This window comes from Salvia splendens, chromosome 12 (assembly GCF_004379255.2).
Source record: "Salvia splendens isolate huo1 chromosome 12, SspV2, whole genome shotgun sequence".
Lineage (NCBI taxonomy): Eukaryota > Viridiplantae > Streptophyta > Magnoliopsida > Lamiales > Lamiaceae > Salvia > Salvia splendens.
In genome coordinates, this window is record NC_056043.1 from 31191048 (window position 1) to 31203388 (window position 12341).

At 34.0% G+C, this 12341-nt stretch overlaps 2 protein-coding genes across 2 annotated transcripts; both read right to left on the bottom strand.

Annotated features, from left to right (window-relative positions):
* Positions 1 to 4480: 4480 nt before the first annotated feature.
* Positions 4481 to 9181, bottom strand: LOC121758894 (ribosomal RNA small subunit methyltransferase E-like). Its single transcript, XM_042154322.1, has 9 exons — positions 8926 to 9181; positions 8711 to 8784; positions 8138 to 8280; positions 8012 to 8058; positions 7778 to 7919; positions 7627 to 7688; positions 7386 to 7500; positions 7100 to 7262; positions 4481 to 4679 (listed from the first exon to the last, which is right to left on the bottom strand). The coding sequence occupies exons 1-8, from the start codon at positions 9088 to 9090 to the stop codon at positions 7111 to 7113; spliced, it is 900 nt and encodes a 299-aa protein (XP_042010256.1). The 5' UTR covers positions 9091 to 9181; the 3' UTR covers positions 4481 to 4679; positions 7100 to 7110.
* A 931-nt stretch (positions 9182 to 10112) lies between these two features.
* Positions 10113 to 10486, bottom strand: LOC121758891 (thymocyte nuclear protein 1-like). The gene has a single exon (XM_042154319.1). It carries the CDS (start codon positions 10484 to 10486, stop codon positions 10121 to 10123), a length of 366 nt encoding a protein of 121 aa, XP_042010253.1. The 3' UTR covers positions 10113 to 10120.
* Positions 10487 to 12341: the final 1855 nt, after the last annotated feature.

Here is a 12341-nt window from a genome sequence, read left to right on the forward strand (position 1 = left end):
TTAATAAGCTTAGGGGCTAGGGTATAGTACGTAGACATTACTAAATGCACGTATGTAATCTTCAATCCGTTGATTAACCCATATACACAATACCTCTAATAATGCATAATATACTGAGATAATGATTAACAGCTACATAATGCACTACCTAAACCAAATAATGCACATGCGTGTATTCCAATAACAACAATTTGTTAGTAGTGTCTACGTACTATACCCTAGCCCCTAAGCTTATTAAACCCTTAGGGGAAACAAGAAACGTGTGTCAAACATCATAACATGGTACATCTTATTCGTATGCATTGCGGTTCACATATTGTGCATTATATAGTTAATAACATCCATTACTCGTGACAATTTGGTGAATTATTCGTATCGTTTTATAATTTGTTATTAATGCGTACGTACTATACCCTAGCCCCTAAGCTTATTAAACCCTTAGGGGAAACAAGAAACGTGTGTCAAACATCATAACACAGCACATCTTGTTCGTATGCATTGCAGTTCACAAATTGTGCATTATATAGTCAATTATATCCATTACTCGTTACCATGTGAAGATTACATACGTGTCTACGTACTATACCCTAGCCCCTAAGCTTATTAAACCCTTAGGGGAAACAAGAAACGTGTGTCCAAACATCATAACATGGTACATCTTATTCGTATGCATTGCAGTTCACATATTGTGCATTATATAGTCAATTATATGCATTACTCGTGACCATGTGGTGCATTATTCGCAGATACCAAAATGTGGCAGTTACTTTTCCGTCAAATGTCAATAATAACCCTGTAATGCATACAACCACCTTCTATAATGCAACACGGAACCAGTTTTATAGAATCAATCTGATCCGTTGATGCCTTAGATCTAACGCATAATATTAAGAAGGAAAAAGGATCTAAGATGTGAAAAAGAGAATAACGCTCCCCTATATATATAATTGGTATATAATTGGTACTAAGATTATATTTAATGTAACGAATCATATTTAATGTAACGAAAGTACTAAATGCATCAAGAAAATAATATTATATAGATATTGGATCTAATATTTTGAGATCATATATCATGAAGATTTATAATTGGTTCAAAATTATGCCTAATGAAATTCATGGTCATGAGTTTGAATTTTCTTGAAAAAACAAAAAAAAACAATTTTTTTTAATACATCATTTTTGTAGTGAATTTACCCATGTTCCATAGCAATGATATTGTCCTAAAGTAGTTCGTAGTATACTTTCTATACAACGAGGGTTGTATTAATACTATTAACGTTATTTTCTATCTTGTTAGTATATCTTGAATATGTTCGGTTTGAAAGATTATATCTCATTTTTATGTATTCCATCCGTCCTATAATAATTGACACTCTTATTGTGGGCACGAGTTTTAAGAAATGTAAAGAAAAGTTGGTTGGAAAAATTAGTGGAATGTGAGACCCACTTTTTATATTGGTTTTATAATAAAATGTGAGTGAAGTGAGTTCGTGGAATGTAAGACCTACTTACCATTTATGGTAAAAATGAAGTGTGACAATTATTGTGGGACAGACCGAAATGGAAAAGAGTGACAATTATTGTGGGACGGAAGGAGTATTATGTTTAGTTCTTGAGATTGAACATCACAATTTAATTTTAGATGGATAAACATGATAATAAGTCATAATCAATCCCCTCCAAAGCTCCAACTAAAATAATCCAACAACTTAGTGATAGATGGATAATCATATACTCCTAATAATAAGTTATGACAATCGAACAACCCTTATGAATGCTATTACTAGCTTTGATTTTTAGGGACAACAATTTTTTAAAGTATTTTCATGTTCGCATATACTTAGAGTTCTACTTGATTTGTTTTGTCATTTAGGAGATTAATACAAAAACGAAAATAAGAATTTTATATTGATTCTTGAATTTTTATAGTAATACTCTTGTCATTCAAAAATCAAATGGTTCATCAGCCCAATTGAATATTGGGCCTGTCAAATTTTAAAGTCCACTTTGTCATGCCTTTATTTAAAATGTTGAATCCCTTTTATATTATTCCCAACAAAAATTTGACTACACTATACACTATGACTCAATGTTAAATTATATTTAGAATGCCTGATTTTGATCATTTACGAAACTATGCAAATCTATCTTGGGCCAAATAATTCGGTACTTAAATGGTCAATTTTATTGACATGCCTTAACATGAGAATATGTGTCAAGATTACATTTTTGTAATCCCATTAAGCTCTATCATCATTTTCCAATTTTACACTAAAATTCGTACGAATACTATTGATAATAGATGAATGGTGAACTAATTAGTAATTAGTCATTCCAAAATATCAAAGAAATAGTTTTGTTACCACTTAGCTCATAATTATACATGACCCTCTCCAACAGCATCAGATCATCATTTCACATGGACCATAGCCATAAATAGGGCTGACAATTTTTGACACGACACGATAACACGACATGAACCGGCACGAAATTAATGGGTTTGGGTCAGAGCTTATTGGATTCGTGTCCTTATCGGGTCGACCCATTAAGGATACGAAAATTTCGTGTCGTGTTCGTATCGGGTTCGTGTTATCCGTTAACAATACATGTTCGTGTCGTGTTTGTGTCATCCGTTAACAAATAATATTTTAATATTATTAATTCTTATTATTTTTATTTTTCAATATTTATTAAATTGACTCTCATAGTCTCATATGGTCATATCTCATTTAAATCATTTAAATATTTAATCACTTTTCAATACGTGTTGTTATCGTGTCGTGTTGACCCGAAGTGGTTCGTGTCGTTAATGGGTTCGTGTCGTGTTAGTGCCGTGTTCATGTCTGAGGGTAGCGGGTCATGTTCGTGTTCGTGTTTGGGGTTTTCTTAACAGGTCGTGTTCGTGTTTGTTGTTATCGTGTTCATGTCGTTATCGTGTCGACACGATAACGACCCGACACGCACGATTTGTCACCCCTAGCCATAAACCATAAACCTAAAGAAGAAGAAGATAGAAATATTGGTCCGTAATAAAGAATAACTCAAACACCTATTTATTTATTATTAATTTTATAAAAAGAATATTGTTCGAATCGCTGTAAATCGTCTGTTATGTTTATACATACATTATTTATATACGTATTCTGAATATTGTTCGCGTTGAACGTGCTAATTTCTAATTAATACGTATCAAATCGGTCATCGTGTCTCCCTAAATCCGTCACTGACTATGCTTTAATAATGATTCTCTTCTTGGATAATTTGAGTAGTGAATTAGTTTAAACTCAATTGACTATGCATATAACAGGCTGTGATAGGGTCCCAACTCAATTGACCATGCATAAATTTACACTGCAAAATCAAAACCACATATCTCACTGATTTTTCTTCAATATTGCTACTGACCCCAACCATATACATTATGATATTTGTCCAATGTATGTCAATAACAATGACACAACATACTTATGAGGGAAAAAAACATATCGACTTGTATTATTGAAAGTAGTGGAGATGGTCTTTATTAAGATCTAAAAATTGGAATTTTATTTGCTTTCGGTTGCTTGATTCGTACGTGCATTAATATATTGAATATGATCGAATCAATCATAAAATAAAATAAAATAAAATAAAATAGAGTGATTGAATTATTTGAATAGACACGTGACAAATCTTATGCTAATACAATTATCCATGTAAAATAGAGTTATTGAATTATTTGAATAGACACGTGACAAATCTTATGCTAATACAATTATTCATGGATGAAGGGATATTACATAAATATATCATATAAATGGTTGTTTATCGAACTAACATAAACTTAGTTCGCCACACAAGGTCTATGAGTTTTGTCCAAACTTAGATTAAATCCATAATCCAATAAAGGGGGCCTATAGGGTACATTTTGTATATCGTTGGTCTAATAATCTAATACTAGTTCAATAGTCCAAGTAATAATTAACATGTGAACCATACTTAGATATTAGGACTTTAACTAATTAAGATTGGATTGTCGGTTAATTGTATACAGAAGATTACAAGTTTATGGGCCCAAAGTCTATTGAGTAGAATAGTAGTATTTTTATTTGATAGAGAAATATGAAAACTTTTTTAAAACACGAGAATATTAGGAAAAAAAACCCTTTGTAAACATAACACACACTTGACCAAAGATTGTGTAGTTTGTTTCTAGTTGAATACTTTTAACAATAATTATTCCTCAAATTAAACAGGTTTTTTATGCATTTTGACTTAACTGATTCAGTTTTCCAAAGAGAGATCTGTTGTGTAAAATCCAAATCCTACATAATACACATAATTAAAAGTGGGAGAATCAGGGGAGGATGCTTCTTGCGGGCGTCGCGGTTTTGAGAGTCCGGTTCGAATTGATGTCCTCCGCCTGCCGGCGACTGCGGATCTCACCTTCACACTCGGCTTGTCCTTTTTATGTACGGCTTTCTTCTGGTTGACGACTTCTTCAGCGATCGGACCTTCGATCTTATCACCTCCACCAAATTCCCCAACTGATTCGCCATTTCTCACACCGAAGCGAACCTCCTCCTTCCGCGAATCGATCGGATTGAAAATCCGCCGCGTTATTTCGTCTCCGATTAGCGCAACGCCGATGATTGGATCGTAATTTTAGGTGAGAGTGAGGAAAACGGCAGTCGGTGCTGCGTTTGGAGAGTGTGGAATGCGAAATGAGTTTCAGTTTGGTAGAGGTATTTATAGCGTGATCGTGGCGTGCTCACATTGACTAATGTACTTTGTTTTATCTTTTCTAATCTTATTAATTTATGAATTTGAAAATATGATGATTATAGTATTATTGGAACATGATTAATAATAAAAGAGTTTATCTCAGAAAAAAATAGATTATTATAGGTTTTTGAGCTTCTGATCCTAGTTTGGTGAATGGCATGCTCTCCTTGACCATATGATAGTACAAAATAATTGTATGCAACAAGATTTGACCAGTAACCACTAAGCAGTCATACCTCTGCCCTCTACACACACATCATTTAAATTTGATAACTACAACTCCTATCATTCATGTCTTCACTCATACATTATTTAAAGCACTAAATGGAATGTGATTTTAATAAAAACAATTACTGTATTATGATGGACAAAAATATTACACTTTAATTATAATGTTAGTGGTGATTAAAAATATATTATGAGTAGAAAAAATAAGTCATACGGTACAAAAGGTGAATAAGTTTATACTGATGATAATATATTGTAGCATGATGTCTACAAAACTAATTTTTATAAATATACCAAAATAAAATAGTGAGAACTGAGAAGAGACTATTTTTACAAGATGCACAAGTAATCAAGTTGATACAGTTTTCATTTTTCAAATGAGGAAAAGCATATTCCACACTTGTTTAGATGTCAACCAAAACAGAAATGGGGATTGAAAAATAGTGGTAGAATTATTTGTTATGAAATGAAAGTAGAAACTTAGCAAACACATCTATTGAATGTCAACTTCACAAGAAAGTGTAAGTAATAGTATCGATTTTTCAAAGTCATGACTTCGATGATATCTCTCAATACACACCACATGCCTTTGGCCTCTTTAACTTCTGCTGAACAAAGTCAATGCATATCATATACTCCATATGATGTACACACATTAAACAAATGCAATAAAAAAAATTATACTCCATTATTATATATCAATATAGTAATGGCCAATTTTACTAACTAGAGTAAATATTCAGCCACACTCCGTAGTCATTTTTTAGGTTCGAAATCCAAACAACCCTTACTTTTTTAATTTAGCCATTTCGTTTTTTTTTACTCCCTTTCTTCCTATTAATTGATGATATCACCGATAACAGAGTAATTAAGAGACATTTTTTGAAAAAATAATAATTTAGGTATCGGTAATTGAAAACACAAAGTGAGAACATTTTTTTTTGGTAAAGATAGAGTAAGACTTCAATGAATGATTCTGTTCAAAGTTCAAAGGTAAAACTTCTCTGGTTAAGCCAATTCCACATTTCAATAATGCATTATACTAATCAAATAGGTCAAAACCCTCAAAATTGTATACATTATAATATAGGAAAGAAATAAAACCATTCGTCATAAAATAATTTAATCAAACATAGCTAGTTTTTTTTCAACTTATGCAAAAGTCCGCCGCTGAAATTCTGCGCTTTTGCGCTATCATTTTCAACAAAAAAGTTTTTAAACCGTTTAAAATATTTCTTTTACTATAATAACCTTATCTAATGTTTGTGAAAATAATATGTAAACCAATGAATAAGGGTAAAATAAATAATTGCTCATAAATTATAATTTTTGCAAAATATTAAACATACGTTCTTAATGTGAAAATGAGTGAAGGAGTAATTAATAAGAGAAAGAAAATAGAGCTTTGTAGACTCCGTAGAAGACCGTTAACTAAGGCAAACCACTAATTGCCCTACAAATAAGTCAAATATGTGACGTTTCCTTCTGTCATTCTCAAAAGCCAAAGATGTTCATATTAGGATTTCAATAACATAACCTTTGGTTGTTACAAATATCAGTTCCAAGTACAACGACATCACAAGTATCCAAAAAGCACTATCCATGTGTGTGTTAGCCTAGCGGTATTGTGGCTAATGCACGATGCCAAAGGTCTCGGATTCAAGATCACTGTGATGTGGCCTTTAAATTTTTGTTCATTTACCAATAAAAAGAGCCCTATTCAGTTTCAGTTTCAGTTTCAGTTTCATCATCACCTCGTGTATGTGTGTTGGTATATTATGGAGACACGTGTGCAAGAATATCCGAATCCGGTCACAATTGAGATAGAACTTGTTCGACTCAAGCGGGCATATAATGACACCAGGATTATTTTTTTCACTCTTTTTAGAAGAAGAGGGATACATAACTACACAAGGGAATGGTTTGATTGCAAGCAAGAAATTTTCTGGTATAATTTAGACAAGTTGCAAGCATATGTACAAGGTTAAGAGCTTATGTCATGTCAAGAAAGGTGAATTAATCTGGAAGATCTAGAGTTACATATTGATTTGAGATAAGACTATGTCAAAAATGTATGACATACATATTGAGAAAAGGAACTTGCCTGAAGTGCAATTAATTGCTTGCGAATTCCTGGCAGTCGGACCATAGCATCACAGTAGAAAGGAGAGCCATTGTAGCAGTTTCAACACGCAAGCGATGTGGGCCCAGACCAACAGCAATTGCTCCAGCCTCCCTTAACGAGTTCATTTCCTCTTCGGTGAAGTCTAAGTATGACATGACTTTATTAATTATTTGTGCATAATCGATCGAGGAAAAAGAGCAAAGGATTAAACTTAGCCTCACCCAAAAAGGGGTGGGATTATACATAGAATGTATAAGTCACTGACCTCCTTCAGGGCCAATTATAATGATTCCATTAGGTTCTTTGTTTAAAGAGCTTAACGCATTAAAAACGGGAGTAGCCTCTGCTGCAGCCAAAAATGCTAATCTTGAATTAGCTACCTAAATAGACGATTGAGAGAAGAGCACAACATGAAACATGAGAACAGAGTTGAAGGTTAAACATTGCATTCAAAACACATCAGTCAAACACTACTAAATTACTATGATTTTACAGAATATACTTACAACAGGTAGGAGTTCACCAACTGCAATTGGAGGCTTCAAAATCATTTCATGTAATCGTTGACCTACATATACAAGGTAGTTTGGATAAACAACAGTGAATAAAATTCAAAACACGAAAATGATTTCATAATGACCTAATATGAAAGAAAACAATGCAGAAAGAAAGCAGCATCATAGTATATTACATGCTTAGCAGCTGCCAATACAACTCGCTGCAGTCTGTCAGCCCTGTTTTCTGATATTGACTGAGAACGTACAGTCAGCAACGGTGTCACACTGGATGCTCCAAGTTCCTGTGGTGCACAAAATGAAGAAAAAATAGATATCATAAATATCTCTGAAAACCACAAATTAAACGAAAATTACCATCAGCTGAAGTTCATACAGTGCATTTCTCCACTAGCCAATCAGCTCTCCCTCCCTTGAGAGTGCCTTGAATAAACAACATAAATCAGGTATAGAATCCCAAGAAGCAGGGGAAATAAGTTAAACTAGTTCTCCAGAAACTCACTAAACGCAGCGAAAACGTGCCACTGAGTGGTTGGTGGAGAAACTAATTTTGGGTTCTCCACTGCTTCAAAATCCACCCCAGAACGATCAATACTCTCTATGCGCCCCTCAACGAGACCGCCCTTTCCATTAAATAGCTCTACCCTTGAAATGTAAAGATCTATATAAATCATACCATACTGATATTGAATCAGAGACAAGTAACTCCAAAGCTTCCACATAACTAGAAATAAATTGAAGTTGTAGCATCTCTTCTCTTCAAAATCATGTTCTCCTTTTCCATTTAACTTTTGGTGATTGAATAATCACAGCTTATAATCCAAATTCACCAGAAAAAAAAATGTCGACAGACTCAGAAATCGGAACAGCTCAAAAAAGTACACCTCTTAAGCAATTATTCATTTCTCTTACTCTTTTTAGTGTGTGCATAATGCAAATTAAATACAGAGGTGAGAATGAAGACAAGTAAGCTATCAAAATCCGATTCATTCCACAAAATCAATAACAAATCTCCAATTCATGAATATATTGGAGCTTGACCACGAAATTAAACCAAAATTAACGGAAGTCATACCTATCATCGATTCCTAGTCTTAGCACTTTGTTCATGTGCCAGAACTCGTCGCCTTTCACTCTCACAACACCACCCTACGAAATATACACCACCCTACGAAATATAAACACGATAACGCTTACAAATGCTGTTTCTTAAGCAATAAGCCGTGTGTATCAGTGTGTGCACACGAAAACGCTTACAAATGCTGGTGAAAATTGGGGGAATGGAAGTACCTTGGTGGTAGGTAAGGTTTCGGAGAAGAATCGAGGAAGTCCGCCGCGTGACTGGCTGGAATAGGCTGAGGATGATGAAGAGGAGGAAAACGGACGCAGATTGAAATGCTGCGTTGAGCGGTTGATTAGGCTGAAGAGCCGCGGATTACAGCTTATGACTTGCATTGGAAGAGCTCCGGCGGCAGGGTTTATCGCCGGCGCGACCACTCCTAATTCTACGCACAGGGTTTTGAAACAACTCTCAGCGACTTTTGAATTCGATGGAATATCATTTGAAATCGCGTTTTGACTCAATATTTCTTTTTTTTAATTGATAAATGGAGGTAGATTTTAATTTTCAACCATAAACGCAATCTACTTTGATTAGAATGAATTATTTATAAAAAAAATAAAATGATCTATTACAATTTACAACACAATCTTGAATCTTCGAAATAAAATCCATTGAACATTCATAAAAAAATGTGCAACATTTCTTTTTTAACACCCTTCTTTGTCCAATAATATATACTCCATTTTGATTTTAACATGAATTTTAAGAAATAGTATAAAAAAATAATAAATAAAAATTAGTTTTTAAAAAAAGTTGAATTGAATAAATTATTAGAACGTGAGAGCTTACTACTTATTAATCGTGGCATATATATGAATAGAATTTTGGATAGGTTGAGCGAATAGAAAGAAAATTTATAGTAGGAAAATATTTTAAAATAATGCGTATGTATCTCACAATTTCAGCCAATTGATTCTGCAGCATCAAATATTTGCATTTGATCAGACCTTTCGTCAAGTTGGTTCACAAAAACCATTGCAATTTCGCACAAAAAATGCTTGAATGCTGCCCAAAATATACACAAAATACTTAAAAAGCCAAACAATAAAGCTAGATGTTAGTGAGGCATATCATCAAACACTTAACCTAATCATCATCACCACTTTTATTCTGATTTCCGGAGCATCACACATTGGCATTTGATCAAACCTTTCCTCAAGTAGATACACTAAACTAGTAAATCCCATTGCAATTTTGAACAAAAATACCTTAACAAATAACAAGGCAATCAATCAAAAAGCAAAATCGTCACTGAGGCATATTATCAAACACCTTATCCTTATCATCATCCCCGTATCCACCTCCCATCCGCCAAACGCTCTCCCAAACCTCCTTCTCCACCGGTAAAACGGACAGCCTGGGCTACCTGAACAGCGCGAACTCCACCCCTTTCAACTCCTTCTTCATCTCCGCCAGCCCCACCGCCGCCCTCATCTCCCCCACGGCCCAGACGTCCACCGCCTCCGCCTCGTCGTACCACTCGCGCACCACCTTCACCACGCCCACCACGCGCCGCGATTTGGCGCCGGAGTGGTAGAAGAAGCAGAGATCCCCCAGTTTCATGCTCCTCATGTACTTCTGCGCCTGCTTGTTCTTCACCCCGTCCCAATTGGACACCCCGCCGTTGGCGGCTTGGTCGTCCCATGACCACTCCGCCGGCTCCGTTTTCAGCAGCCAGTAGTTGCATTTCTCCTCCTCCGGTTTTAGGTTTTCATCGCTGATTTCCATTTTTTTTGTTTTGTTTTATTCAATTGTGCATTTAGTTGAAGGCTTTTAAAAGGAGGGAATGCTGGTTGAGGCGGGAAATATCTGTCAACAGTAATTAAATCTGGCGCCATAAAATTATCAGTGAAATAATTAAGTACTCCGTCTCCGTCCGATCACAAGTAAGTGCTTCGAGTTTTATTTTTCGTTCGTCCACAATTAAGTGTTTCATTTATTTTAATTAATTTTGATATTTGTTACTCATATTTTATTTTAAAACTAAAGTATATAAAAGTAGGAATCACACTCCAATAATTTTTTCTATCCATTTTTTTATTGCATTTCTTAATACTCGTATCAAGTCAACTTATAACACTTAATCATTGATAGATGGAGTAATTTATAGCTGAGTTAAAAATGGTGGGACATATTAGCCTTTAGGCTTATAAATAGTTCGAGTTGGATTATTGTTTTGTCGACTTGATAACAATTCAATTCATTAAGATCATATCCAAACATAACTGTTTGCATTTCGCGCCTCTAAATGCGCGGCACATTTTAATTTCGCATCTCCTATAATCTCCTTATTATAGACTTACTTGAGGTGGCTTGATTCACTTGACAAAGTCTATATCTAATTAAAATTTGTAGGGATCACTTATTATTGAAAACAAAATTTTATTCATCTCTCAAGCAATAACATAAATTATTGAAAATGGTTGCATACTTGCATACATAACGATCACGGCTTCTTCTTGTTTTGGTTATAGATGTAATCAAGTTGAGCTTCAACCATTCTCTTCATCATGCACTCATCATCTTTCAATCCGACGCAGTTATCTCGATCCGCCTCCTTCTCTCCGTCCTGATCCTAAAAAAATCACAAGTCGTCATCGTTAATAAAATTCAAATCTACATACAAACCAGAACGTTAATAAAAACGTGTATGCATGTGTTATGATTATGTGTGAGGCTCACGGAGCGATGATTCTCTATTGGAGTGATGTCGTTAAATGCGGGGCCCGGCCGGGCAGTGGCGTGGGAGGAGAATAGAAGGAGGAGGAAGAAGAGGGTTGTGAGTGTGCAAATGGTGGTGGTTTTGGCCATGGTGTTGAATTTTTTGATTAAGGTCAAAAGTTGTGGAGACTTGTTTTGGTATATAAGTAGATACAAAGTGATCGGACGGTCAATATTTTATGATTAATTAATGTAGGAAATTATATTCGGAGAAGGAGATAATAGCGTGGCTACAAGAATGCTACGCCTTTATTTTTTTGGAAATTGGTTTTATTTGGATATGTTGTTTATAAATCTTAAGTACTACGTATAAAAGTTGAATAGTGTGTAAATTAGTCCAATTTTAAAGATGAGGTTGAAATTTTAATTATGATTACGAAACAAATTAAATGTCTAATTGACAATCGTAATTGATAAAAAAAACCTCTGACGTCATGGTGTTTTCAGTTTTATGCAATTTATTTTGGATGATTAAAATGAATTTATCACAAAAAAATTTAAATTGATACCGGGATATGTAAGAAAGGATTTATATTAAGCAAGTTATAATTGTTTTAAATTTTCTCTTATGAAATGCTAATTTATAGTAGTATTGAACTAGAACATACTAGAAACTTTTTTTATTTTCTTCTTTTTTTACTTCAAGTCCAGCATTTTGATTTTTTTTTGTACGTCAAGAAATTTACAATTTTGTTTCTGGTTAATCAAATTTTACCAATTATATATGGAGTAGTTGATTTTAAGATGAAAATGTTAAAGTTATCACATGGTAAAATTAGATGTTTTGAATTTTTTTTATAAGAAAATAGTTGTAGTTCGATTATTATTGAATCGATTAATATTTTATTTTGGAGATAAGTAC

Excerpts from the sequence above, each read along its gene's own strand:
- LOC121758894 (XM_042154322.1), bottom strand. The coding sequence starts at position 9,090 with ATGCAAGTCATAAGCTGTAATCCGCGGCTCTTCAGCCTAATCAACCGC. Across the intron at positions 7,689-7,777 it reads TGCTGCTTTCTTTCTGCATT|GTCAACGATTACATGAAATG; the intron begins GTTTTCTTTCAT and ends TTGTATATGTAG. Across the intron at positions 7,263-7,385 it reads TATAATTGGCCCTGAAGGAG|ACTTCACCGAAGAGGAAATG; the intron begins GTCAGTGACTTA and ends TGTCATACTTAG.
- LOC121758891 (XM_042154319.1), bottom strand. The coding sequence starts at position 10,486 with ATGGAAATCAGCGATGAAAACCTAAAACCGGAGGAGGAGAAATGCAAC.